This window comes from Salvelinus alpinus, chromosome 9, assembly GCF_045679555.1.
Source record: "Salvelinus alpinus chromosome 9, SLU_Salpinus.1, whole genome shotgun sequence".
Lineage (NCBI taxonomy): Eukaryota > Metazoa > Chordata > Actinopteri > Salmoniformes > Salmonidae > Salvelinus > Salvelinus alpinus.
This window is the reverse complement of record NC_092094.1, coordinates 67,664,223-67,689,654: the sequence shown is the minus strand read 5'-3', so window position 1 is coordinate 67,689,654 and position 25,432 is coordinate 67,664,223. Positions and strand designations below refer to the sequence as shown.

The 25,432-nt window shown below is 41.8% G+C and overlaps 1 protein-coding gene across 1 annotated transcript in view; it reads left to right on the top strand.

Moving 5' to 3' along the window:
• Window positions 1–25,432, top strand: part of LOC139530510 (ALK tyrosine kinase receptor-like) — a 745,539-nt gene that overhangs the window by 683,846 nt on the left and 36,261 nt on the right. Inside the window, exons 15-20 of the mRNA XM_071327001.1 lie at window positions 6,159–6,297; window positions 7,658–7,828; window positions 9,787–9,885; window positions 10,293–10,451; window positions 14,278–14,391; window positions 24,670–24,856. Coding sequence (XP_071183102.1) covers window positions 6,159–6,297; window positions 7,658–7,828; window positions 9,787–9,885; window positions 10,293–10,451; window positions 14,278–14,391; window positions 24,670–24,856 — 869 coding nt within the window. The remainder of the gene's footprint in view (window positions 1–6,158; window positions 6,298–7,657; window positions 7,829–9,786; window positions 9,886–10,292; window positions 10,452–14,277; window positions 14,392–24,669; window positions 24,857–25,432) is intronic.

Genomic DNA, 25,432 nt, shown 5'->3' with positions numbered 1-25,432 from the left:
TTTATTTGCCACATACACATGTTTAGCAGATGTTATTTCGCGTGTAGCAAAACACTTGTGTTTCTAGCTCCAACAGTGCAGTAATATCTAACAATACACACAAACTAAAAGTAAAACAATTGAATTAAGGAATATACAATTGTATAAATATTAGGATGAGCAATGTCAGAGTGACAGACTAAAATACAGTAGAATATAATACAGTATATACATATGAGATGAGTAAAGCAAAAATATGTGAAAATTATTAAGTGACTAGTGTTCCATTATTAGAGTGGACAGTGATTTCAAGTCTACGTATATGGGGCAGCAGCCTCTAAGGTGCAGAGTTACACAACCAGGTGGAAGCCGTCTAGTGGTGGCTATTTAACAGTCTGATGGCCTTGAGATAGAAGCTGTTTTTCAGTCTCTCGGTCCCAGCTTTGATGCACCTGTACTGACCTCACCTTCTGGATGATAGCAGGGTGAACAGGCCGTGGCTCAGGTGGTTGATGTCCTTGATGATCTTTTTGGCCTTCCTGTGACATCAAGTGCTGTAGGTGTACTGGAGGGCAGGTAGTTTTCCCCCGGTGATGCGTTGGGCAGACCGCACCACCCTCTGGAGAGCCCTGCGATTGCAGGGGGTGCAGTTGCCGTGAAGTCCACGATCAGCTCCATTGTTTTGTCGACATTGATAGAGGTTATTTCCCTTGCACCACATTCCCAGGGCCCTCACCTCCTCTCTGTAAACTGTCTTGTCATTGTTGGTAATCAGGCCTACTACTGTTGTGACGTCTGCGAACTTGATGATTGAGTTGGAGGCGTGCGTGGTCACACAGTCATGGGTGAACAGGGAGTACAGGAGGGGGCAGTGAAGTGGAGGTGTTGTTTCCTACCTTCACCAGCTGGGGGAGGCCGGTCAGGAAGTCCAGGTCCCAGTTGCACAGGGCGGGGTTCAGACCCATGGCCCGAGCTTAATGATGAGCTTGGAAGGTACTATGGTGTTGAATGCTGAGCTATAGTCAATGAACAGCATTCTTACATAGGTATTCCTCTTGTCAGTGTCTGTAGTAAGTCCGCCAGATCAGAGGCAGAAGAGATGAGCAGGGATGTTCTCTTGATAAGTACGTGAATTGGACCCTTTTCCTTTCAGTCAAAGCATTCAAAATGTAATGAGTACTTTTGGGTGTCAGGGAAAACTTATGGAGTAAAAAAGTACATTATTTACTTTAGGAATGTAGTGAAGTAAAAGTAAAAATGTTCCAAAAGAAAAATAGTTAAGAAAAGTACAGATACCCCATAAAACGACTTAACTAAAAATACCTCAATGTACTACTTAAGTACTTTACATCACTGCCTCTTGTCCAGATGGGATAGGGCAGTGTGATGGCGATTGCATCGTCTGTGGATCTATTGGGCTGGTAAACAAATTGAAGTGGGTCTAGGGTGTCAGGTATGGTGATATGATCCTTAGCTAGCCTCTAATATCACTTCATGATCACAGAAGTGAGTGCTACGGGGCGATAGTGGTTTAGTTCAGTTACCTTTGCTTTCTTGGGTACAGGAACAGTGGTGGACATCTTGAAGCAAGTGGAGAGCAGCAGACTAGGATAGGAAGAGATTGAATATGTCCGTAAACACTCCAGCCAGCTGGTCTGCGCATGCTCTGAGGACGCGGCTAAGGATGCCGTCTTGGCCCGCAGCCTTGCGAGGGTTAACACGCTTAAATGTCTTACTCACATCGGCCACGGAGAAGGAGAGCCCACAGTTGTTGGTAGCGGGCCGCGTTGGTGGCACTGTGTTATCCTCAAAGCGGGCGAAGAAGGTTTTTAGCTTGTCCAGAAGCAAGACGTTGGTATCCACGATGTGGCTGGTTTTCCCTTTGTAGTCTGTGATTGTCTGTAGACCCTGCTACATACGTCTCATGTCTGAGCCGTTGAATTGCGACTCCACTTTGTCGCTATACCGATGTTTTGCCTGTTTGATTGCCTTATGGATGGAATAACTACACTGTTTGTATTTGGCCATAATCCCAGCCACCTTGCCATGGTTAAATGCAGTGGGTCGCACTTTCAGTTTTGCGCGAATGCTGACATCTATCCACGGTTTCTGGATAGGGTAGGTTTTAATAGTCACAGTGGGTACAACATCTCCTATACACTTCTTGATAAACTGAGTCACCGTATCTGTGTATTCGTCAATGTTATTCTCAGAGGCTACTTGGAACATATCCCAGTCCGCGTGATCAAAATAATCTTCATGCGTAGATTCCGATTGGTCAGACCAGCGTTGAATAGTCCTTAGCACGGGTACTTCCTGATTATGTTTCTGCCTATAGGAAGGGAGGAGAAAAATAGAGTCATGATCAGATTTGCCTAAGGGAGGGTGGGGGAGGGCCTTGTAGGCATCCCGGAAGTTGGAGTAGCAGTGGTCAAGGGTTTTAGCAGCTCGAGTACTACAGTCAATGTGTTGATAGAACTTCGGTAGCGTTTTACTCAAATTTGCTTTGTTAAAATCCCCAACTACAATAAATGCGGCCTCAGGATATGTGTTTTTCAGTTTGCATAAAGTCCAGGGAAGTTCTTGAGCCATTGTGGTATCGGCTTGAGGGGGAATATACACGGCTGTAACTATAACCTAAAAATTACCTTGGGAGGTAATACGGTCAGCATTTGATTGTGAGGTATTGTAGGTCGGGGGAACAAAAATACTTGAGTTTCTGTATGTTATCACAAGCACACCATGAGTAGTTAATCATGAAACATACACCCCCGCCTTTCTTCTTACCAGAGAGTCCTTATTCCTGTCTGCGCAATATACTAAGAACCCAGCTGGCTGTATGGACAAAGATAGTATATCCCGAGGGAGCCATGTTTCCGTGAAACAGAGTATATGTTACAATCCCTGATATCTCTCTGGAAGGAGATTCTCTCCCTGAGCTGGTCTACTTTATTATCCAGAGACTGAACATTAGCGAGTAATATACTCTGAAGCAGTGGATGGTGTGCGCGCCTCCTGAGTTGGACGAGAAGTCCACTCCGAATACCTCCTCTCTGCCGGAGGTGTTTTGGATCAGCCTCTGGAATCAATTCAATTGCATTGGGGTGTACGAACAAAGGATCAAATTCGGGAAAGTCGTATTCCAGGTCGTAATGCTGGTATCCCAAAAACATTTCTGTCTGTATGTAATAACACAAAACATTTCCTGGGCTAATAATGTAAGAAATAATACACAAAAAAAACAAATACTGCAAAGTTGCTTAGGAGCAAGAAGCAGAGCTGCCCTTTGTCGGCACCATTTTGCAGACACATTAATTAATGCAGGAAAAGAGGAATAATAGCCTACTGACTGTCGTCATAAAAACAATTAGACAAAAAAAAAGTATATTATTTTGTTGGCTCTTGTAATTCATTAAGAGAAGTTTTTTATCTTCAATAAAATCATTTATTCAGATGGTTAAACCCATAGGTCTTTGGCCTGCAGTAAATTCAATTAGATTACCAGGTTCATTTTTCATTAGGTTATAATAATCCATGCCTTCTGGGAATGTTATAAAGTCCAAAAGTTATGGGTGGAGTTAGAAATTTGGCTGTCAGAAGTATCACAATGGAAATTAACTTTTTATCCGTCTGTTTGTAACGGTTTTCTTCCTGGGATGAAGGAGAGGACCAAAACGCAGCGCGGCTAGTGTTCAACATGATTTAATAAAGAATATAATAGAACACTACAAACAACAAAACAAGAAATGTGAAAACCGAAACAGTCCTATCTGGTGCAGAACACAAAGACAGAAGACAACCACCCACAATCCCCAACACAAAACAAGCCACCTATATATGATTCTCAATCAGGGACAACGATTGACAGCTGCCTCTGATTGAGAACCATATTAGGCTGAACACAGAAACAGACAAACTAGACACACAACATAGAATTCCCACCCAGCTCACGTCCTGACCAACACTAAACAAGCAAAACACATAAGAACTATGGTCAGGACGTGACACTGTTGGACGATACTTTTCTCGTCAATCATCTTGAAAAAAACGTATACTTAAAAACTGAAAATCAACCAATGTCAGCCTTTAAATGCTTTATTATCCAAATGTTGAAAGTGCGTGTGGGCAACAGAGAGAAACAAAATGGTGCAGTTTGAGACCATGTGGCAGAGAGTGATGCGGGCGCTGAAGAAGGCGGTGTGAGCAGGTGGGTCTGGGCAGGTGTGATGTAGTTGTCGTTTGTATGTGTGTGTTTTGTATTGTCTAAAAAGATTCGATCAAATCGTACAAAAATATAAATAGGGAAAAATGAAAGGCTTGCAAAACGCATTTGATTATTCGATTTATTTCGTTTACATTCTTCATTGTAACCACAATGTCACAAATAATTGAACACACACAACATGAGCAGATTAACTTGGTCACAACATTTCTTCATTAAAGACTATCAGGAACAATGTTGGTACTTATTTATTTTGATCCAAAGCCACGAATGAGTGAGTCACTCAGCTTTATGCTGACAAATATAGCTTTATGCTGCAAAATATCCTACTAAATAGGCCAAGACTAAACAAATATATTAGATTGCCTAAATAAACTAGTACATTTCTTCAATAAATTTAAGTAGCTCAGGTCTTGAAAATATGGGCAACACCCCCCCCTATTCTCGCTGCACTCTTTCATTCAGTTACTTCTTCACATCAGCAAAGAAGGACTTTCAGAAACTCACTTTATATAGAGAGGCTATCATTCTTTCACACTGTGGTAAATAAAATGTGTTATTTAGAATTATTTATTTCTGTTTTTAGAGGAAGAGAAACAAAAAGCCCACCGTGCCTATTTTTCGAAAATAATCCTTCCACATGTCAAGTGTAATTGTATTTACCCAAGTTCTCTCTCAACTCCACGACCACACGGCAGCAACATTTTTTGGGGCCTGATGCAGGAATCTAGTGCCAGAGGAGAGACTCTCGGACTGAAACATTCACACCTCCATTAATTTACGAAAAGATAGTCAATTTGTGCCACAGTTTACACTACCGATTAGATCAGCATTCTAACTCCCCCTTGTGATAGTGTGGTGCCATGTCAGAATTACACAATCTACCACAGGCGGTCATGGCATGTGCTCGAAATGTTTAATTGAGGAACCACTGTATATCTGAGTGATTTTAGAAAGATCAGGACACGTATTTATTTTATGTTATTGTTTACATGTATTTAACACCTTATTTTTGCCATAAAAAAGTCTCCATTTATACTTCCATTCATTTTTTAACTGGTACTGAGGAACCTTCAGATGAGTCTTGTGAGTGTGTCCTAGAGCAAAACAACCGATGTGTTTGTGAGAGTCTCACCTTTGCACAGAGGGGTCATATCAGTGGGTATCCCAAACGGTTCGACAACTACAGACAGAAGTTGGCAAATCGGATGTACTGACTTCAGACGAGTCTCCTGGCACTTGTGGAAGTCGTAGAGGAAAACATAGCTCATATGCGCACTCGATCAGGAATGGGAAGAATATCCTTTAAATTTCATTCAGCTAAATTCAATTATATTTTTCTTACTATGAAGTCATATGATGTAAAAAAGAATGGCACATAATGTACGTATAAGCATATCTTGTCTGCTAAATGAACTACTCTCCAGCCTAGGCTGCCATTGACATTGCACCTAGCCAGATAACAAAATAGGCCCGACTCAGAATATGCTATTCTGTTCTTCTTAAATACAATTTCTTCATATCATGTTTCTTTAGACCGGCCTAAAATAAACAATGGATTTATTGTGATGGTGTAGGCTATATTAAATGGATTTATTAGACTTTAAAAAAAATGCAGATGTTCTAAATGCACGCATCATGCGTGGAGGCCTGGAGGTGCTAAATGTGTTTATGTTAAGTAACGGTTAATTACCCTAAGACCTGCAGGCATTTGTATAACAGTTGGCGTCTGACAAAATTTCATGACAGACACAGTCCTAGTAAGATAAGGAAGTTAGGAAAGGAAATGAAAGGGGTTATATTAGATCATTTAGAATATATGTTGTGTCTTTCCTCAATTGAGCACCTGTGCCTTTTTTATTGAAGCTGGGCTGAAGCGGGTCTGGGCACACCCACATCAAATGTATAATATATGTTAGAGACTGGTGTCACACGGACTAATTTGCCATGGTAACAGGTGGAGAGGGGTGTCCACATCCCCCTGATCATCGCAGGTGGAGGTGGGGGACGTGGGTACAGCAGCCAATCGGACAGCCAGGATGAGTTAATGGACGACCACGATGTACCAGGGCGTAACGGGAAGTCTGGAGCGGCAGGTGAAACTTCCAACAACACTGTGTGTTTTGTGTTGTGAAGGACTGCTTGACAGTGTGTGTGTGCCTGTGTATGTGGGTGTCTGTTTGCGCGTTCTGGGTGTTTGTGTGGGCATCTGCCTCAGTGTGTGCCCCCAATCCATTCTGGCACCCTGTGTCCCGCTCCCTTGGTGCCGTTTGAGTTCAATACAACTACAGCTTTTAAAGGCTTGCTCCCTAACTGAGTTCTATTAACAACTCAATAGAATTATTTACCACTTTCATCTCCCACCCAGTGTTTTCAGTGTCTTGTGCTCCATTATGTGTTTCCGGTACATTTTCTGTGTGGCCTGTTTGTACTTACAGCTAGAGTATGCTTTAGTGGGGATAGGCAATTTTTGTTTACAGTATTGTATAAAGTTGGTTTGTTTGAGTTTTTTTATACATTTTATATGTGAGAAATTGACTGTAGAACGTTGCATTGGAGACTATGCACTCCTGTTTTGTGGCAAAAGAAAATGTGAGTTTCATAGGAGCGCTACCTCTGTTCATAGTAATATTTATATTTCTTACTCGTAAAATGAGACCGGACAAGATGACAAGTTTGCGTGCCTATTAACGTCACAATTTGTCTCTCTCCTTTTCCACCTGGGGTGCAAACACAACGCCTCTACATTACTGTTATTTTTTACAGTCATATTAGGCTGTTCAGTAGGCCTTTGGCTTACTGTGAGTGTAGCCCGGTGAGCGCAAATAAAACATTTGCTCTGTCTGGTCTGTTTACTGTTTGTTGCTGGCGTAGGATTATCTTTTTATTTTAGGTTTTGGATGTACTTGTTTGTCTCATTTGACTGGTGGGAGAGAAGAGGAGAAAATAGGGCAAGACGCGAGCCGGGAGAGTTTGTGCAGGATTAATTGTGGGTGTCTTCCTGCTAACTAGAGCCGGAGCCTGGTTTTGACAGGAGAGGTGGAGGCCCCTACTACAAACTACTGCCAAGTCTCTATCAGATACAGAGGTGTTACTGTCTTTCTGGCTCAGCGCTGGAAGCATTCCTGATTCTATTTCAGACATTGACCTGAGTGTGAATGGGTGGATGCTAGGGAGTTTCAATCAAATGAATCATAATATTATCATCTCCCATCCTATAAGAACGACCTTTATCTACATGTTGGTGCCCCATGTGAGGATGATCCTCCACATTATGGTGCCCATGTGAGGATTTGCTTGCAACTTTTAAGGACTGTGACTGTCCAGAAATCAATCAATCGATCGAGTGTTCATTGATTGATTGGCAATCCAGAAGGTGTCTGTAAATGTGTGTACATTCTTTAATCCGGTGTATAACTGTCTTAGTGGTTGTCCTTTGCATCTTTGTGTGTGTAGGTGGAGGCGGAGGTTGGAATGACAGTAACCCTGAGTCTCAGGGTGGGAGACCCCTAATACTTGGAGGCCAGGGGGGGATACCCTGCCAGAAGTCGGGCTGGAAGACCGTAGGGGGCTTCGGGGGAGGGGGAGGCCCCTGTACATCCGGTGGTGGAGGAGGGGGGTATAGAGGTAAAAAATATATACAATAAATATACAGTATATAGTAACATGAATATACAGCCCGGTTCGATCCCGGCGCACAATTGGCCCAGCGTCGTCCGGTTTAGGGGAGGGTTTGGCCGGGGTAGACCGTCATTGTAAATAAGAATTTGTTCTTAACTGACTTGCCTAGTTAAATAAAATAAAACATTTATATAAAGCAGTGCATTCGGAAAGTATTCAGACCCCTTGACTTTTTCCACATTTTGGTACATTGCAGCCTTATTCTAAAATGGATAAAATATTTTTCCCCCCCTCATCAATCAACACACGATACCCCAGTTTCTCCCATTCTTCTCTGCAGATCCTATCAAGCTCTATTTGGTTGGATGGGGAGTGTTGCTGCACAGCTATATTCAGGTCTCTCCAGAAATGTCTCTGGCTGGGCCACAATGGCTCTGGCTGGGCCACTCAAGGACATTCAGAGACTTGTCCCAAAGCCACTCCTGCGTTGTCTTGGCTGTGTGCTTAGGGTCGTTGTCCTGTTGGAAGTTGAACCTTATCCCCAGTCTGAGGTCCTGAGTGCTCTGGAGCAGATTTAATCAAATATCTCTCTGTACTTTACTCCATTCGTCTTTCCCTCGATCCTGACTAGTCTCCCAGTCCCTGCCAGTCAAAAACAGCATGATTCTGCCACCACCATGCTTCACCGTAGGGATGGTGCCAGGTTTCTTTCAGATGTGATGCTTGGCATTCAGGCCAAAGAGTTCAATCTTGGCCTTATCAGATCAGAGAATCTTGTTTCTCATGGTCTGAGTCCTTTAGGTGCCTTTTGGCAAACTCCAAGCGGGCTGTCATGTGCCTTTTACTGAGGAGTTACATCTGTCTGGCCACTCTACCATAAAGGTCTGATTGGTGGAGTGCTGCAGAGATGGTTGTCCTTCTGGAAGGTTCTCCCATCTCCACAAAGGAACTCTGGAGCTCTGTCAGAATGACCATCGGGTTCTTGGTCACCTCCCTGAGGTCTTTGGGACCTTCAATGCTGCAGAAATGTTTTGGTACTCTTCCCCAGATCTGTGCCTCGACACAATCCTGTCATGGAGCTCTACTTACAATTCCTTCGACCTCATGGCTTGGTTTCTACTCTGACATGCACTGTCATTCGTGGGACCTTTATATAGACAGGTGTGTGCCTTTCAATTGAATTTACCACAGGTGGACTCCAATCAAGTTGTAGGAACATCTTAAGGATGATCAATGGAAACAGGATGCACCTGAGCTCAATTTAGAGTCTCATAGAAAAGGGTTTGAATACTTATGTAAATAATGTATTTATGTTTTTTTATTTGTAATAACTTTGCAAAAATGTCTAAGAACCTGCTTTCGCTTTGTCATTATATGGTATTGTGTGTAGATTGATGAGGGGAAAAAATAATTGAATCAATTTTAGAATAAGACTGTAACGTAACAAAATGTGGAAAAGTGAAGGGGTCTGAATACTTTCCGAATGCACTCTATGACAGCATATGACATATCTTCTTGTCTTAACATATAGATTGTAGATGTCATGTAGATTTTCTTATCTGATCACCTTATCTGTCAATTTGTCATTGTTGGTCCATAAAACTTTATTATCATTATTTATCATTAGATAATATCATCAGGTAGCATTTTAGATGAAATTAAACCTACTGTACATATCATGGGTGTCAAACTAGTTCCATGGCGGGCCTAGTGTCTGCGGGTTTTTGAATTTTCCTTTCAATGAAGACCTAGACAACCAGGTGAGGGGAATTATTTACTAATAAGTGACCTTAATTCATCAATCAAGTACAGGAGGAGGAGGAGGAGGAGCGAAAACCTGCAGACAATCGTCCCTTCGTGGAATGAGTTCGACACCTGCTATATACCATGGAGGTACTCTGTAGTAAGTTCACTGACTGATTGTGTCATTTTATTACCACGACCATCCGCTTCACTTTCTCTAGGTGGCAACACCTCTGAAGCAAATGACCCAAAGCAGGACGGAGATGACGGCTCCTCTTTCACCAACCCAGATGGAGAGATCTTCCTGGATGCTCTGAAAGGTAACAGATGATGAAATGAGAGACAATTACAGTGCACTGTCTATGAACTATAGGGCGGCGACCGGCAAGGTAGAGGTTAGTGAGGCGGACCAGTAGTAAGGTTGCTGGTTCAAGCTTCAGGCAGGGTGATGGTGGGAATTGAACTGGCAATCGAAGGTCTGCTGGTGTCTGCTTCCAGGTACCTTTCACTACTGTTGTGCCCTTGAGCAAAATGCTGCTCTGCAGTTGACACTGTGCTGCTCCCAGCCTATTCTATTCTATTATTTTATATTCTAGTATATGTAGGTTATTGCATCTGGAACATTGTATATTGTGGGTTGAGGAATAAAGCAAAGGGGCAGCATATACGGTAAGACATCTGCACGGAGCATATCCTTTGACCATTTCCTGTGTCTGTGCCTGTATAGGGATGGAAAGTGATGGAGAGGTGATCATCTGCCCCGTGCAGAACTGTAGCCACTGTGAGACGGGCGAGTGTCATGAGAACGAGGAGGGGACAATATGTTACTGTGACGAGGACCTCGTACTTGCCCCCGACGGTGTCTCTTGTGTCAATGCATCAACAGGTCAGAGACACACACACACACACACACACACACACACACACACAACCTTTGTAATATAACAATCAGAGATGTACAGTGGGGAGAACAAGTATTTGATACGCTGCCGATTTTGCAGGTTTTCCTACTTACAAAGCATGTAGAGGTCTGTAATTTTTATCATAGGTACACTTCAACTGTGAGAGACGGAATCTAAACAAAAAAATCCAGAAAATCACATTGTATGATTTTTAAGTAATTAATTTGCATTTTATTGCATGACATAAGTATTTGATCACCTACCAACCAGTAAGAATTCCGGCTCTCACAGACCTGTTAGTTTTTCTTTAAGAAGCCCTCCTGTTCTCCACTCATTACCTGGATTAACTGCACCTGTTTGAACTCGTTACCTGTATAAAAGACACCTGTCCACACACGCAATCAAACAGACTCCAACCTCTACACAATGGCCAAGACCAGAGAGCTGTGTAAGGACATCAGGGATACAATTGTAGACCTGCACAAGGCTGGGATGGGCTACAGGACAATAGGCAAGCAGCTTGGTGAGAAGGCAACAACTGTTGGTGCAATTATTAGAAAATGGAAGACGTTCAAGATGACGGTCAATCATCCTCGGTCTGGGGCTCCATGCAAGATCTCACCTCGTGGGGCATCAATGATCATGAGGAAGGTGAGGGATCAGCCCAGAACTACACGGCAGGACCTGGTCAATGACCTGAAGAGAGCTGGGACCACAGTCTCAAAGAAAACCATTAGTGACACACTACGCCATCATGGATTAAAATCCTGCAGCGCACACAAGGTCCCCCTGCTCAAGCCAGCGCATGTCCAGGCCCGTCTGAAGTTTGCCAATGACCATCTGGATGATCCAGAGGAGGAATGGGAGAAGGTTATGTGGTCTGATGAGACAAAAATAGAGCTTTTTGGTCTAAACTCCACTCGCCGTGTTTGGAGGAAGAAGAAGGATGAGTACAACCCCAAGAACACCATCCCAACCGTGTAGCATAGAGGTGGAAACATCATTCTTTGGGGATGCTTTTCTGCAAAGGGGACAGGACGACTGCACCGTATTGAGGGGAGGATGGATGGGGCCATGTATTCCAGAGATCTTGGCCAACAACCTCCTTCCCTCAGTAAGAGCATTGAAGATGGGTCGTGGCTGGGTCTTCCAGCATGACAACGACTCGAAACACACAGCCAGGGCAACTAAGGTGTGGCTCCGTAAGAAGCATCTCAAGGTCCTGGAGTGGCCTAGCCAGTCTCCAGACCTGAACCCAATAGAAAATCTTTGGAGGGAGCTGAAAGTCCGTATTGCCCAGCGACAGCCCCGAAACCTGAAGGATCTGGAGAAGGTCTGTATAGAGGAGTGGGCCAAAATCCCTGCTGCAGTGTGTGCAAACCTGGTCAAGAACTACAGGAAACTTATGATCTCTGTAATTGCAAACAAAGGTTTCTGTACCAAATATTAAGTTCTGCTTTTCTGATGTATCAAATACTTATGTCATGCAATAAAATGCAAATTAATTACTTAAAAATCATACAATGTGATTTTCTGGATTTTTGTCTATAAAAATTACAGACCTCTACATGCTTTGTAAGTAGGAAAACCTGCAAAATCGGCAGTATGTGCCTCGCTCAATTTGATGACTATAATAGAATTCTACATATAAATTCAAACATAATTAACCTTCCTTAAATCATCCTCTTAAAGTAATCTATTAGCAGGGGTTATATACTTTATTGAATCTTACTCATAGGACATGCTTTTTAATGGTGTAGTAATAATGCACTAATTGTTATAATTTTTTTGATAAATTCTTAGGATAGCTTGTAACTTCAGGTATCTACATTATGTTAGAGGTGAAATCATTGTTCCATATTACTTTTCCAGACTTGGGTCAAAAACATAAGTCACATACTTTTAAAAACTTCAAAGGTTAGTTATATTTTAATGTGTGCTTGATTGACCTTGGAGTTTGCATTTTGTAGACTATAACATTGGTGACCATTGTGCAGCACATGTAAAGTATTGACATAATATGCCGTATGCAGGTGCTAATAGAAGTTTATAATGGTTCTTGTCTGGGTAAACAAAGATTCTGAGCCAACACAAAAAATTATCCAACACCAAAAGATGACTGCAACAATAATATATTCTGTAGTGGTTGGCACCAATAGCGAACATTTTATACGATATAGCTCTCAGAAAATTCACACCAGGCACAATGGGCAATCAGCAAGCAGATGTATGGACTTAACAGAGCTGTGGAAGTCAACAGAAAAGTACGTTTTTTTTATATAGCCGATATCTAGAATTATTGTATCGTAAAAAAATGCAGCTGATATTGGAATAGATTTTCCATATTTGTAGCCATCCATAGGATTAGCAATTAGAACTCGTGCCCATCATCGTACCCATCACTAATATTCACTTAATTTTGTGATGCTTTTTGTCATGACTGTCCTGTAAGGGCCTGAATTGGTCAGATCAGCTTGGCAATGGATCACAATAACCAGACCCTCTCTCACCCACAGAAGAGGGGAGGAGGGAGCTGGTGGGGGATTAACACCTCACCTACTGTAACTTGAAAAGTATATACACTAGGTGTATGAAGTCTCCATCCTCTAAGTTGTATTTTAAATATGACAAATTATGAAAGTATTTGTCTTAAGATAGGAATGTGATTTTAGGAGCCATAAGAGATCATTTCTCTCCTATAAACTTTGCACAGTAAGTAGCCACGCCCCGAGTGAAGTCAGAGAGAGTGTCAGCCTGACAGAACCGTCCCTGTTGACAAGAGTGCATAAAAGGATTGGTAAAGAAATTAACATGGAGAACAGAGAGATTTTAGCTGCAGCTCACGTCCAAAGTGGTTCGATCTCTGAATATCAACACGAGGTAGAGGCGAGAAACTCCCCTCCTGGAAAATCACTGGTACAGCTGAATAGCTGTCCTAAGTAAGGTATCTAGAAAAGCAAATTTAAGTGGGACCATTCTACTACTCTTCAAACCATCCTATTCTACTACCCTTCTCAAATCACCATATTCAACTACTATCATCACCAATGGGAACCGTCGAAACGGCTGGCGAGCCTATCATCCAAGGAGCATCTTCCAGAGTGAACAACAGTAGAAGAGGGGGGGACCCCTTTTGGACAATCAGAGCCTTACAAGCGTTCCGCTGAAATCCCAACACCCTTCCTAAGGAGGGCTGGTACCGACAGAGATCCACAGCGAACAAAGGCATTTAAACGTAAATATATTCATGATTTCGTACTCCAAACGGGCGGCGGTTCGTGTGCAAAGTATATGATTACTGTGAGAGTAGTTCCTAAAATGTATCGACGATAAGTGTCTCTTTCTCTCTCGATCTACATCTCCTTCATAACATGCCGCCATATGTTGTGTCAGTCCGCTAGGGACCTTTTCGTAATGTATTAAGTGTGTATGTTTATCCTATGTTATCATTTAGTTAGCTAGTAAATAAATAATTAAACCAATTTGTGTAGTACTGAATTAGTAAGGCTGGGTTTTTTGCAGATACAGGAGGTTACGACTGTTCAGAATGATGATATGATACGAGGTTATGATTAATACGTTGGATGTGATAGAGTTTCATTCGGGAGATGGTAATTCTTTAAACAACCACTCTCGTGGTGCCCCAAATTCCTAATGAGTTAATTGTTACATGATTCATTTAATCGGGAATAATTAAAGATAGTTAGTTATTTTGATAAATAACAGTCATCAGATGATTGAAAGTAAATGCACAACATCTTCTAATAAGATGTACTTGACCCAGATCTGAACTCTTCTCTCCCCTGGCAGAGGTGTCTCCCCTGCCGCCCCAGCCCTCCCTGTCCCATCTGGCCCTGAGTCTGTCTGTGGGGACCTCAGCCCTCATCGCTGCCCTGCTGCTAGCTGTGTCTGGAGTCATGATCAGTGAGTGGTGAAATGCGTCGGATACACACCTATGGTTGTGTGCACACACACACACACACACACGCAAGCTTACGCGGACTCACACAGGCACACAACGTTTGGTGTAAGGCCTATTAAAAACATGTAGGTATCTATACATACTGTGAGAACACAACCCACACCATTACATGTGAACATGTTATGTGCGCACAAGCACACGTATGTGCATACACACACACACTCAGGAAGATTGATGCACACAGACTAGGTACTTTGATGGATCAATGGCTGATCCTTCGCAGACCTTACACGTCATCAGAGTGCGACGTATGTTTGTTGTTGTTGAACGCTGTTGAACGCCGAAACCTGAACTAGAGACCTCGAGTTTAAAAGCTGACAGTAATTTAATATACTTTTATTTTGGATGCTGCGGCTCTGTTGGGCTTAGTTGCTCTGAGCAATGCTGTCTGTCCCGGGATCCTGCCAGATTCCGCATGGGGGGATAGACACGGAAGCCTAGCTGGCTCTGCAGTTTCAAATGGAGGTCGCTATTGAACATTTCCAGCGTTGCAGGAGCTGTGTTTACTTTGCTTTGTTCCGGGACAACATGGACAGTGCTGACTTTCAATGTAGCATCTGCTTGCTTGCGGAGGACTACAGGAGGGAAGTGGCTGACACCTACATATCCAAGTATATCGGATCAAATTATGAAAGACAAGAATTGTACTTTTGAATTCCGTAAAAAATTGTTGTTATCCATCAACAATGACAAGCCACCGGGGTCTGACAATTGGATGGAAAATTACTGAGGATGATAGCAGACAATATTGCCACTCCTAGTTGCCACATCTTCAATTTAAGCCTACTAGAAAGTGTGTGTACTCAGGCCTGGAGGGAAGCTAAAGTCATTCCGCTACCCAAGAATGGTAAAGCCCCCATTATTGGCTCAAAAAGCTGACCAATCAGCCTGTTACCAACCCTTGTGTTTGACCAGATAAAATGCTATTTCACAGTAAACAAATTGACAACTTGCTTTCAGCACACTTATAGGGAAGGACACTCAACAAGCACAGCACTTACACAAATGACTGATGATTGGCTGAGAGAAATGGATGATAAAATGATTGTGGGGCTCTCTTGTTAGACTTCAGTGCAGCTTTTGACATTATCAACCAGTCTGCTGCTTGAAAAACGTATGTGTTATGGCTTTACACCTTCTGCAATAATGTATATAAAGAGTTACTTGTTTAACAGAACACAGAGGGTGTTCTTTAATGGAAGCCTCTCAAACATAATCCAGGTAGAACCAGGAATTCCCCAGGGTAGCTGTTTAGGCCCCTTGCTTTTTTCAATCTTTACTAACGACATGCTATTGACTTTGAGTAAAGCCATGTTTGCGGATGACTCAATACAAGGCAGCTACCACAGCGACTGAAATGACTGCAACACTTAACAAAGAGTTGTGGTTAGTTTCAGAGTGGGTGAAAAGGAATAAGTTAGCCTTAAATATTTCTAAAACTAAAAGCATTGTATTTGGGACAAATCATTCTCCTAACCCTAAACCTCAACTAAATATTGTAATAAATAATGTGGAAATTGAGCAAGTTGAGATGACTAAACTGCTTGGAGTAACCCTGGATTTTAAACTGTCATGGTCAAAGCATACTGATACAACAGTAGCTAAGATGGGGAAAAATCTGTCCATAATAAAGCGCTGCTTTGACTTCTTAACAACACTATCAACAAGGCAGGTACTACAGGCCCTACTTTTGTCAATCCTTGACTACTGTTCAGTCATGTGGTCAAGTGCCACAAAAAAGGACTTAGGAAATTGCAATTGGCTCAGAACAGGGCAGCACGGCTGGCCCTTGGATGTACACAGAGAGATAATATTAATAATATGCATGTCAATCTCTCCTGGCTCAAAGTGGAGGAGTGCCATGTTGAATGCACTGAGCTGTCTGTTTGAACTACTGGCACACAGCTCGGACACCCACATGTTGAATGCACTGAGCTGTCTGTTTGAACTACTGGCACACAGCTCGGACACCCATGCATACCCCACAAGACATGCCACAAGAGGTCTCTTCACAGTCCATAGACTATGGGAAGCGCACAGTACTACATAGAGCCATGACTACATGGAATTCTATTCCACATCAAGTAACTGATGCAAGCAGTAAAATGTTATTTAAGAAACAGATTCAAAAAACACCTTATGGAACAGCAGGGACTGTGAAGCAACACAAACATAGGCATGCATGCATACACGATAACGTACACACTATACACACACATACACATGGATTTAGAACTGTAGATATGTGGTTGTGGTGGAGTAGGGGCCTGAGGGCACATAGTGTGTTGTAAAATCTGTGAATGTATTGTACTGTTTTTAAAATTGTATAAACTGCCTTAATTTTGCTGGACCCCAGGAAGAGTAGCTGCTGCCTTGGCAGCATCTAATGTGAATCCATATTAAATACAAATACACACAATCACATCATTTCATTTTCTTTCTGCACAAACACCCACTTTTCCCACTCACTAAGGCTGTAGATCACACGCAGACACATGCACTTGCTCATTAAGCCATCAAGCCAACATTTCTATGTATTATGTTTAAATAATTTTAAAATAATGTTTACATTTATATATTGAAAGGTTTCTGGTTTGCTCAGTTAATTTATTCCATTTCTTTATTGCTCTAAATCGAAATGTTCTTTTGCCTATTTCTCTTTTCTGTCTGGACAACGCATAGATGGTGGACAATCTATTCCTAGTATTTACGGAATGTCTATGTCTTACCAACTGAATACCGTTGTGAATAGAACTTGGCCGTTTTAAATTATGTATATTATGAAATAAAATAAGCATGTTCCTTTCAATTATCTTATCGATTGATGACCAACCAAGAACACTGCGCATGACTGCAACAGAAGAACCATATCTCCACCTTAAAACAATCCTTGCTGCTTTGTTCTGTGCATTCTGCAGCCTCCTAACTTCACTTGATGATGCATTTCCCCAGACCACAGAACAGTTGTCACGTTCCTGACCTTATTTCCTTTGTTCAGTCTTTGTTTAGTTGGTCAGGACGTGAGCTGGGTGGGCATTCTATGTTATGTGTTTCTATGTTTGGTTTAGGGTTGTCTAACTAGCCTGATATGGTTCTCAATCAGAGGCAGGTGTTTTACGTTGTCTCTGATTGGGAACCATATTTAGGTAGGCTGTTCTCACTGTTTGTTTGTGGGTGATTGTTCCTGTTCGTGCGTTCATTGTTTTTTGATTGTTCACTTGTTCAGGACTGTAGCGTCGTTGGTTTCGTTTTGTTTATTGTTTTGTTCGTCTAGAAAAGTATTCTAATAAATATGGATACATACCACGCTGCATATTGGTCTGATCCTTGCTCCTCCTCAGACGAGGAGGATTACGACGAGCGTTACAACAGTAGTTCACCTGACTCTCAATTAATGCAAGAATTTTTCCTGGTAAATATTTAGCTATTCTTCTGATTATGCATGCTGTTTTAATATTTTTTTTTACATAGATTAGTTATTTGAGACGACCATGATAAGCAGTTGTCTAGCTGCACTCGCAATAGTTTGGTTTCTGCCACTTCTTCAATTTGTACTCCTCCCATACTTAATTGTATCCCATGCTGTTTTGGCCTTTTCCTAGTGGAACAGACCAACATAACTTTGGTTTTCTTGGTGTTTAAAACAAGTTTGTTTTGGCAAACCCACTCCCTAATATTCTCCAAATCTCCTTGTAAAGCTTGCTGTACCTGTTGAACTGATTGTCTTGCTGCATAAATTGTAGTATCATCTGCAAAAAGTGTAGCTTGAGATTCAGCTAAGGCATAGGGAAGGTCGTAGGTATATATTAAATAGAGAAGTGGCCCAAGGCAGCTGCCCTGCGGTATTCCACAGTTTAACATATAAGGGGAAGAAAATGAACCATTGATATAGGTGGACTGTTTCCTGTCAGTTAGATATGACTGTACCCAATTCAATGCTACCTCCTTAAAACCATAATGCATTAATTTTGTCAAAATTATTTAATGATCCACTAAATCAAATGCTGCACTGAAATCTAAAAATAGTACACCCACAAACTTGCCATTATCCATAGCATTGAGCCACTGGTCAGTCATGTCAACCAATGCAGTGGTAGTGGAATAAGCCTGCTGATTGGCTGTAATCAGATCATTCTTTTCCATGTACTCCCATATTTGTCTACCTACAATACCCTCCAATATCTTACTGAGTGTAGGGAGTAGACTAATTGGTCGACTATTGGCAGGAGTAATGGGTTCTTTGCAGTCTTTCGGAATAGGACACAGTTTCTCATGCTTCCATACATTTGCTAACATCCCCTTTTCCAGTGACCAATTAAATATGTATCTCAGTGGAACTGCAATCTGGGGAGCAGCACAGCGAAGCAATTTTTTTTCTCCATAAGACCATAACCTGTAGATTTACCATCAGGTAATGACTTCAATAGGTTTAACACCTCCTCCACTGACACCGTTTGCAGACTAAAAGAGCAGATCTTGTTGCTCATAATATGATCATCAATCCATTGGACAATAGCTTGTCTGGAAGAATGTATGTTTACATTGTTGCTCAGTAAATACATTTTCTTTGTAAAAAAATCAGCAAAATGATTGGCAATATCAACTGGTTTTGTTATTATTCTCCCGTCAACCTCCACACTAGATGGGCATGATGAGATAGATGTACCAAGTAAGCCCTTAACTGTGTTCCATACCTTTTTAGAATCATTTTTACAATCAATAAAAGTATTGTTGTAAAATAACTTTTTTTTATTTCGATTCAATTTAACTGCATAATTACGTAATGTTCTATAATTCTGTTCATCAATTTCTAATTTTGACTTGGCTGCTAAGACTTTTGCCATATTTCTTTGAGAAAAAGCCTCACCCAGTTCATCATCAATCCATGGAGATGGACGAGCACCAACTGTACTCTTTCTTATAGGGGCATGATGGTCCATTACCTCAGTGAGCAAATCAATAAAACATTCTGTAGCATGATTTAAATCATCCTCTAGATAAATCAGCTCCCAGGGTACAGCAGCCAATTCATTTAGAAATAGCTCATGATTAAATGTCTTCTCTTAACCACAATCCTAGGGGGTTTCTTTGGAACCTTGGTGTTCATGGTTATGGTCACAATATTATGGTCTGTCCAGCCCACTGGCATTGATCTGGCTTTTAAGCATTGCAATGGTATATTACAGAAAATCAGATCAATGCATGTGTCTGAACGATGACCCAACTTAATTGATGATCTAGTAGTATCATTAACCATTTGTTTCAAACCACAGTTCTTGGCATATCTCATCAATTTTGTTCTATTCGAATTATTGTGATCCTTCCAATTTATATTAAAATCACCCAAGATAAATACATCTCTGTTGCTATCTGTGGCCTGGTCAAACCCAGTACATAAGTCATCCAGATAGGACACCTTAGAGCTAGGAGGTCTATACACACATCCTACCAATATGGGTGCCTGGTGAGGCAGATGTACCTGAGCCCATAGTGCCTCTACTTGACATACATTAAGGTCATCCCTTCTCTTAAAGGTATATGATTCTGAATGTACAGTGCTCCACCCCCACCATTCCTATTCCTATCTCTTCTCAGTAGACTATATCTATGATTCCTGTCCCTTCTCAGTAGACTATATCTATGATTCCTGTCCCTTCTCAGTAGACTATATCGTTGAATGTTCATTTGCCCATCATTTACAGATGCATCTAAATGCGTTTCCGTCAAAGCCAAAATATGAAAATTATTTATGTTGACCAAGTTAATAAAAACCTAATGTATTTTGTTAGGAAGGCTACATACATTAACATGAGCTATATGCAGCCCTTTCCTTATCAAGTGGATGTAATGCCCGGGGTGTAGTGGAGGAAAGAGTCAGACGCAGGAGACAGAGAGTTCAGAGTAGCGTAACTTTTAATCACCACAAAGGTGAAACACGACGCCACTCCAATCTGTGGCCTGGTCAAACCCAGTACATACAAGGGGAACAAAAAGTTCCGAAAATACAACTAGCACGAACCGTGACATACACGCATGTACAAACAGTACACAGAACAATCCCGCACACCCAACAGGCGGGCCTGCTGGGTAATAAAGCCCTACTAATCACCCTAACTAAAAACAGGTGTAACCAATAAACAAAAAAGGAGGGGGAGGAAAAAGTCAGTGGCAGCTAGTAGGACGGTGACGACGACCGCCGAGCGCCACCCGAACAGGAAGGGGAGCCACCTTCGGTAGGAGTTGTGACAGTGGAGATCAATAGAGCATGTATTCGTTATAGTTGAAGTTGTCATGATACACGACAACACACAAACTCAAATTTGAACATTAAATTAAAATAGCCAGGGAGTTACTCCAGAGTCCCGATACAATTGCCCGTTGATATAAAGTTTATCCATCCATCACCATGGAGACTCGTTGAAGGTTAACTTCAGTATTCTAAACACTCTTTCTTAACCATGTCTTAGTAAGGACCAACACATCTGGATTGGACCTGTGAATCTACACTTTCATTTGATCCATTTTAGGTAATAAGCTTCTAGTGTTAATGTGCAGGAAACCCAGGCTTTTACGAGAGCAGAAATCAGTGAAACAGATATTAGAGCACAAATCAGAATTGGAGCAAGCAACAGTAGATGGGCCAGGGTGTACATGCACATTTCCAGATATCATCAACAGTAGTACAATCAAGGCACGCCAGAGGACAGGGAGAGCTCTGCAATGTTGATTTATGACATTTGAATGTGCATTATATGGCAACAAAATCATATACAGCAATTTCATCAGGTAACATGAATACAAAGCCGGCGAGAGGTGGTTAGAATATGATGGGAGGCCAAAAGTCTGTGTAAGCATTAAAGAGTCAGAGTCCCGAGTGTGGGAACAAACATAGTCTGTCCCACAGTTGGGTAAACCGTGGGACTAAGCATATTGCCTACCAGTAAGGTATGTCCCTTGTACCTTAAGTTACAGATATATAATTGTAACCCAGTTCACACCTCAGATAGTACCTTTCTTACATACAGTGCATTCAGAAAGTATTCAGACCTTAACCTTTTCCACATTTTGTAACGTTACAGCCTTATTCTCAAATTGATTAAATAAAAAATAAAAACTCATCAATCTTCACACAATACCCCCTAATGACAAAGCAAAACAGGCTTTTCTGTACCTTTTTATAACTTTCTTCAATATATTGCTTTTCTGGTTAGTACCATCAAGAGTTGAGGGTACACAAAATATGTGTGTACCCTAGGAAACAGAAATGTTCCTTCACTGTATGTTGAGAGTGTGATAATTAATCAAAAAAATGTTGGATACAAAAATGTACCATTCTACTCTTTATCCGTACATGTACACTAAAAAGTACTGAACAGTACCATGAGATCATGAAGTACATTATGTGTATTTTTAAATTTTTGTACGTCAGGGAACAATTCTATACCCTTATTTATAGGAGTAGGGTGTGTGTGTCTTTGTGTGTGTGTTAGTCAAGCTGCAGGTAGCCCGTCAGCAACCGCCCGACTATATGTGAAAATCGGGTGCCCACACTCAACCTGCAAATATAGAAACTGCGCTGTACAGTCAGTGATGGCAGACCGATTTTTAATGACAGAAGAGAATCTGAATTGATCTAATCATAGACAAGTTGACTAACAAATAGCCTGCCAAAATGTCAGAAATTATTAAGCAGAAGTCTATTTGTCTATAATTAGATAAATGCAGCTTCTCTTCTGTCATTACTTGTTGCCGTAGGCGACGCGTGAGTTTCAAGTTTGGGGAAGCTAATTTTCAGCATAAAAATGCAACTTTATAATAAAGCATTCCATGCATCATTGAATTTGAAGACTTATGTAAGATAAACTAATGTGTTCAGTAGATGCGATTAGTCATAATTTAGGCTAATTATATAACTTAATCACTGTTTGCAATGAAATACTTCAATGCATGACTGAGCATGTAGTGGGGAAGAATAGGCCTAGGCTATAGGCAAGATAAGTTTCGACTACACTTAATGTGACTGCAATTCCACTACATTTTTTATGACTGGAGACATTAGCAGAATCTTTTTAAAAACGACTAAAATTACAGGATAGCCTACTGTAATGAACACTCATGGAGAAAAAAGTGTAGATTCACGCTCAGAGAGCAGCAGATGTTTATTAAGCCTTCACAGAAGGCAGGACTCGTGGTCACGGGCAATGGTCAAACAAAGGTAGGCAGTCAAACTCAATCAATACCTCACAACAGTACAAACAGAAAGAACTGAACTAAATATGCCTGGCTGGGCCGCTCTACTTTTCACTGAGTCGCAACTCGAAAATCATCTATTTGTTAGGCTTTAGGATGGCTGATAATAATGGCTGGAACAGAGTCAATGGAATGGCATCAAGCACATGGTTTCCATGTGGTTGATACCATTCCATTGAATCTATTACAGACATTATTATGAGCCGTCCTCGCCTCAGCAATTTCCACTGTTAAGTACCCATCTGAACAGCAGCCTACAGTTTCCTTGACGTGCTATTTTGAAGTCCCCGTCTTGTCAAGGCACAGATCTGGGGAAGGGTACCAAAACATTTCTGCAGCATTGAAGGTCCCCAAGACCAGAGTGGCCTCCATCATTCTTATATGGAAGAAGTTTGGAACCAATAAGACTCTTCCTAGAGCTGGCTGCCCGGCCAAACTGAGCAATCAGGGATGAAGGGCCTTGGTCAGGGAGGTGACCAAGAACCTGATGGTCACTCTGACAGACCTCCAGGGTTCCTCTGTGGAGATGGGAGAACCTTCCAGAAGGACAACCATCTCTGCAGCACTCCACCAATCAGGCCTTTGTGGTAGAGTGGCTAGACGGAAGCTCCTCCTCTGTAAAAGGCGCATGACAGCCCGCTTGGAGTTTGCCAAACAGCACCTAAAGGACTCTCAGACCATGAGAAACAAGATTCTCTGGTCTGATGAAAACAAAATTGAACTCTTTGGCCTGAATGCCAAGCGTCATGTCTGGAGGAAACCTGGCACCATTCCTATGGTGAAGCATGGTGGTGGCAACATCATGCTGTGGGGATGTACTTCAGCGGCAGGGACTGGGAGACTAGTTAGGATCGATGGAAAGATGAACAGAGCAAAGTACAGAGAGAACCTTGATGAAAACCTGCTCCAGAGCGCTCAGTACCTCAGACTGAGGCTAAGGTTCACCTTGCAACAGGACAACGACCCTAAGCACACAGCCAAGACAACGCAGGAGTAGCTTTGTAAAAAGTCTCTGAATGTCCTTGAGTGGCCCAGCCAGAGCCCGGACTTGGACTCGATCAAACATCTCTGGAGAGACTTGAAAATAACTGTGCAGCGACGTTCCCCATCCAACCTGAAAGAGCTTGAGAGGATCAGCAGAGAAGAATGGGAGAAACTCCCCAAATACAGGTGTGCCAAGCTTGTAGCGTCATACCCAAGAAGACTCAAGGCTGTAATCGCTGCCAAAGATGCTTCAACAAAGTACTTAGTAAAGGGTCTGAATACTTATGCAAATATCATACTTTAGTTTTGTATTTGTAATAAACTTTCTAAAAACCTGTCATTATGAGGTATTGTGTGTAGTTTGAAGAAAGGAAAAAACAAGCCTTCTTAATGTCGTATGGAGGCTTTATTATGTATGAAGCCTTAATAAAATATACTCCATTTAAAGAGTGGGCAAATAAGTATGTCTTCCTGCTCACTTTGTCATACAGTATCTACAGTATCACTACATATTAAGTGAAATGCACAAGTGGTTTTGAATGACTTCAGTTGATCCTAGAGACATGAAACTTTCACGATACAATAACTGGATTTTCCATTGGCATGGAAATATTTTTTTTTAGGTCACCATACAGCAGTTGTTCCTATCCTTTTTCAGTTACTGTAGCACCAACTGAATTTAGCTCTGCCCGTAGTACCCCTGAAGTACCCCATCGTGTGCATTTTACCTGTAGGCTTATGGTATCATAAGTCTTCCCAAGTACCCCCAGTGGTCCTAGTACCCCTGGTTGAGAACCACTACCATACAGAATACACAAAATCAATACACTATAATACAACATACAAGGGCACTGCACATGGAGGGGAATGACTGCTTTCAATTTATGTGAAAAATAATCCAGGACGCCGACATTCCTCATATTTTACATCCCTTCACATATCTGTCCATGTTTCCTCATAATATATTAATATTCTTGTCTATGTAGTGTACAGACGGAAGCACATAGAGCTGCAGTCCATTCAGCTGGAGCTCCAGAGCCCAGACTGTAAACTGAGCAAGCTGAGGGCCTCCACCATCATGACCGACTACAACCCCAACTACTGCTTCGCTGGGAAGACCGCCTCTGTCAACGACCTGAAGGAGGTGCCCCGACGCAACATCTCCCTCACCAGGTAAACTAGCCTGTAAAAATTGTCATAAACATTTACATTTACATTTAAGTCATTTAGCAGACGCTCTTATCCAGAGCGACTTACAAATTGGTGCATTCACCTTATGATATCCAGTGGAACAACCACTTTACAATAGTGCATCTAACTCTTTTAAGGGGGGGGGGGTTAGAGGGATTACTTTATCCTATCCTAGGTATTCCTTAAAGAGGTGGGGTTTCAGGTGTCTCCGGAAGGTGGTGATTGACTCCGCTGACCTGGCGTCGTGAGGGAGTTTGTTCCACCATTGGGGTGCCAGAGCAGAACAACTTCAATGTAATATATTCCATTTGGCAGATGCTTTTATCCAAAGCAGCTTACAGTCAAGCGTGGATAAATGTATTGCGTATGGCTGGTCCCGAGAATTGAACCCTCTATCCTGACATTGAAAGTGCCATGATCTACCAACTGAGCGACAGAGGACCACAACAAAAATAACTAGAATACGTTGTTGTTTTAAACTACACCCAACAATGAGTTTCTGTGTTACTTCCCTAACACTGACAAAGTGTAACAGCATCAGCTCTAATAAAGTCAGAA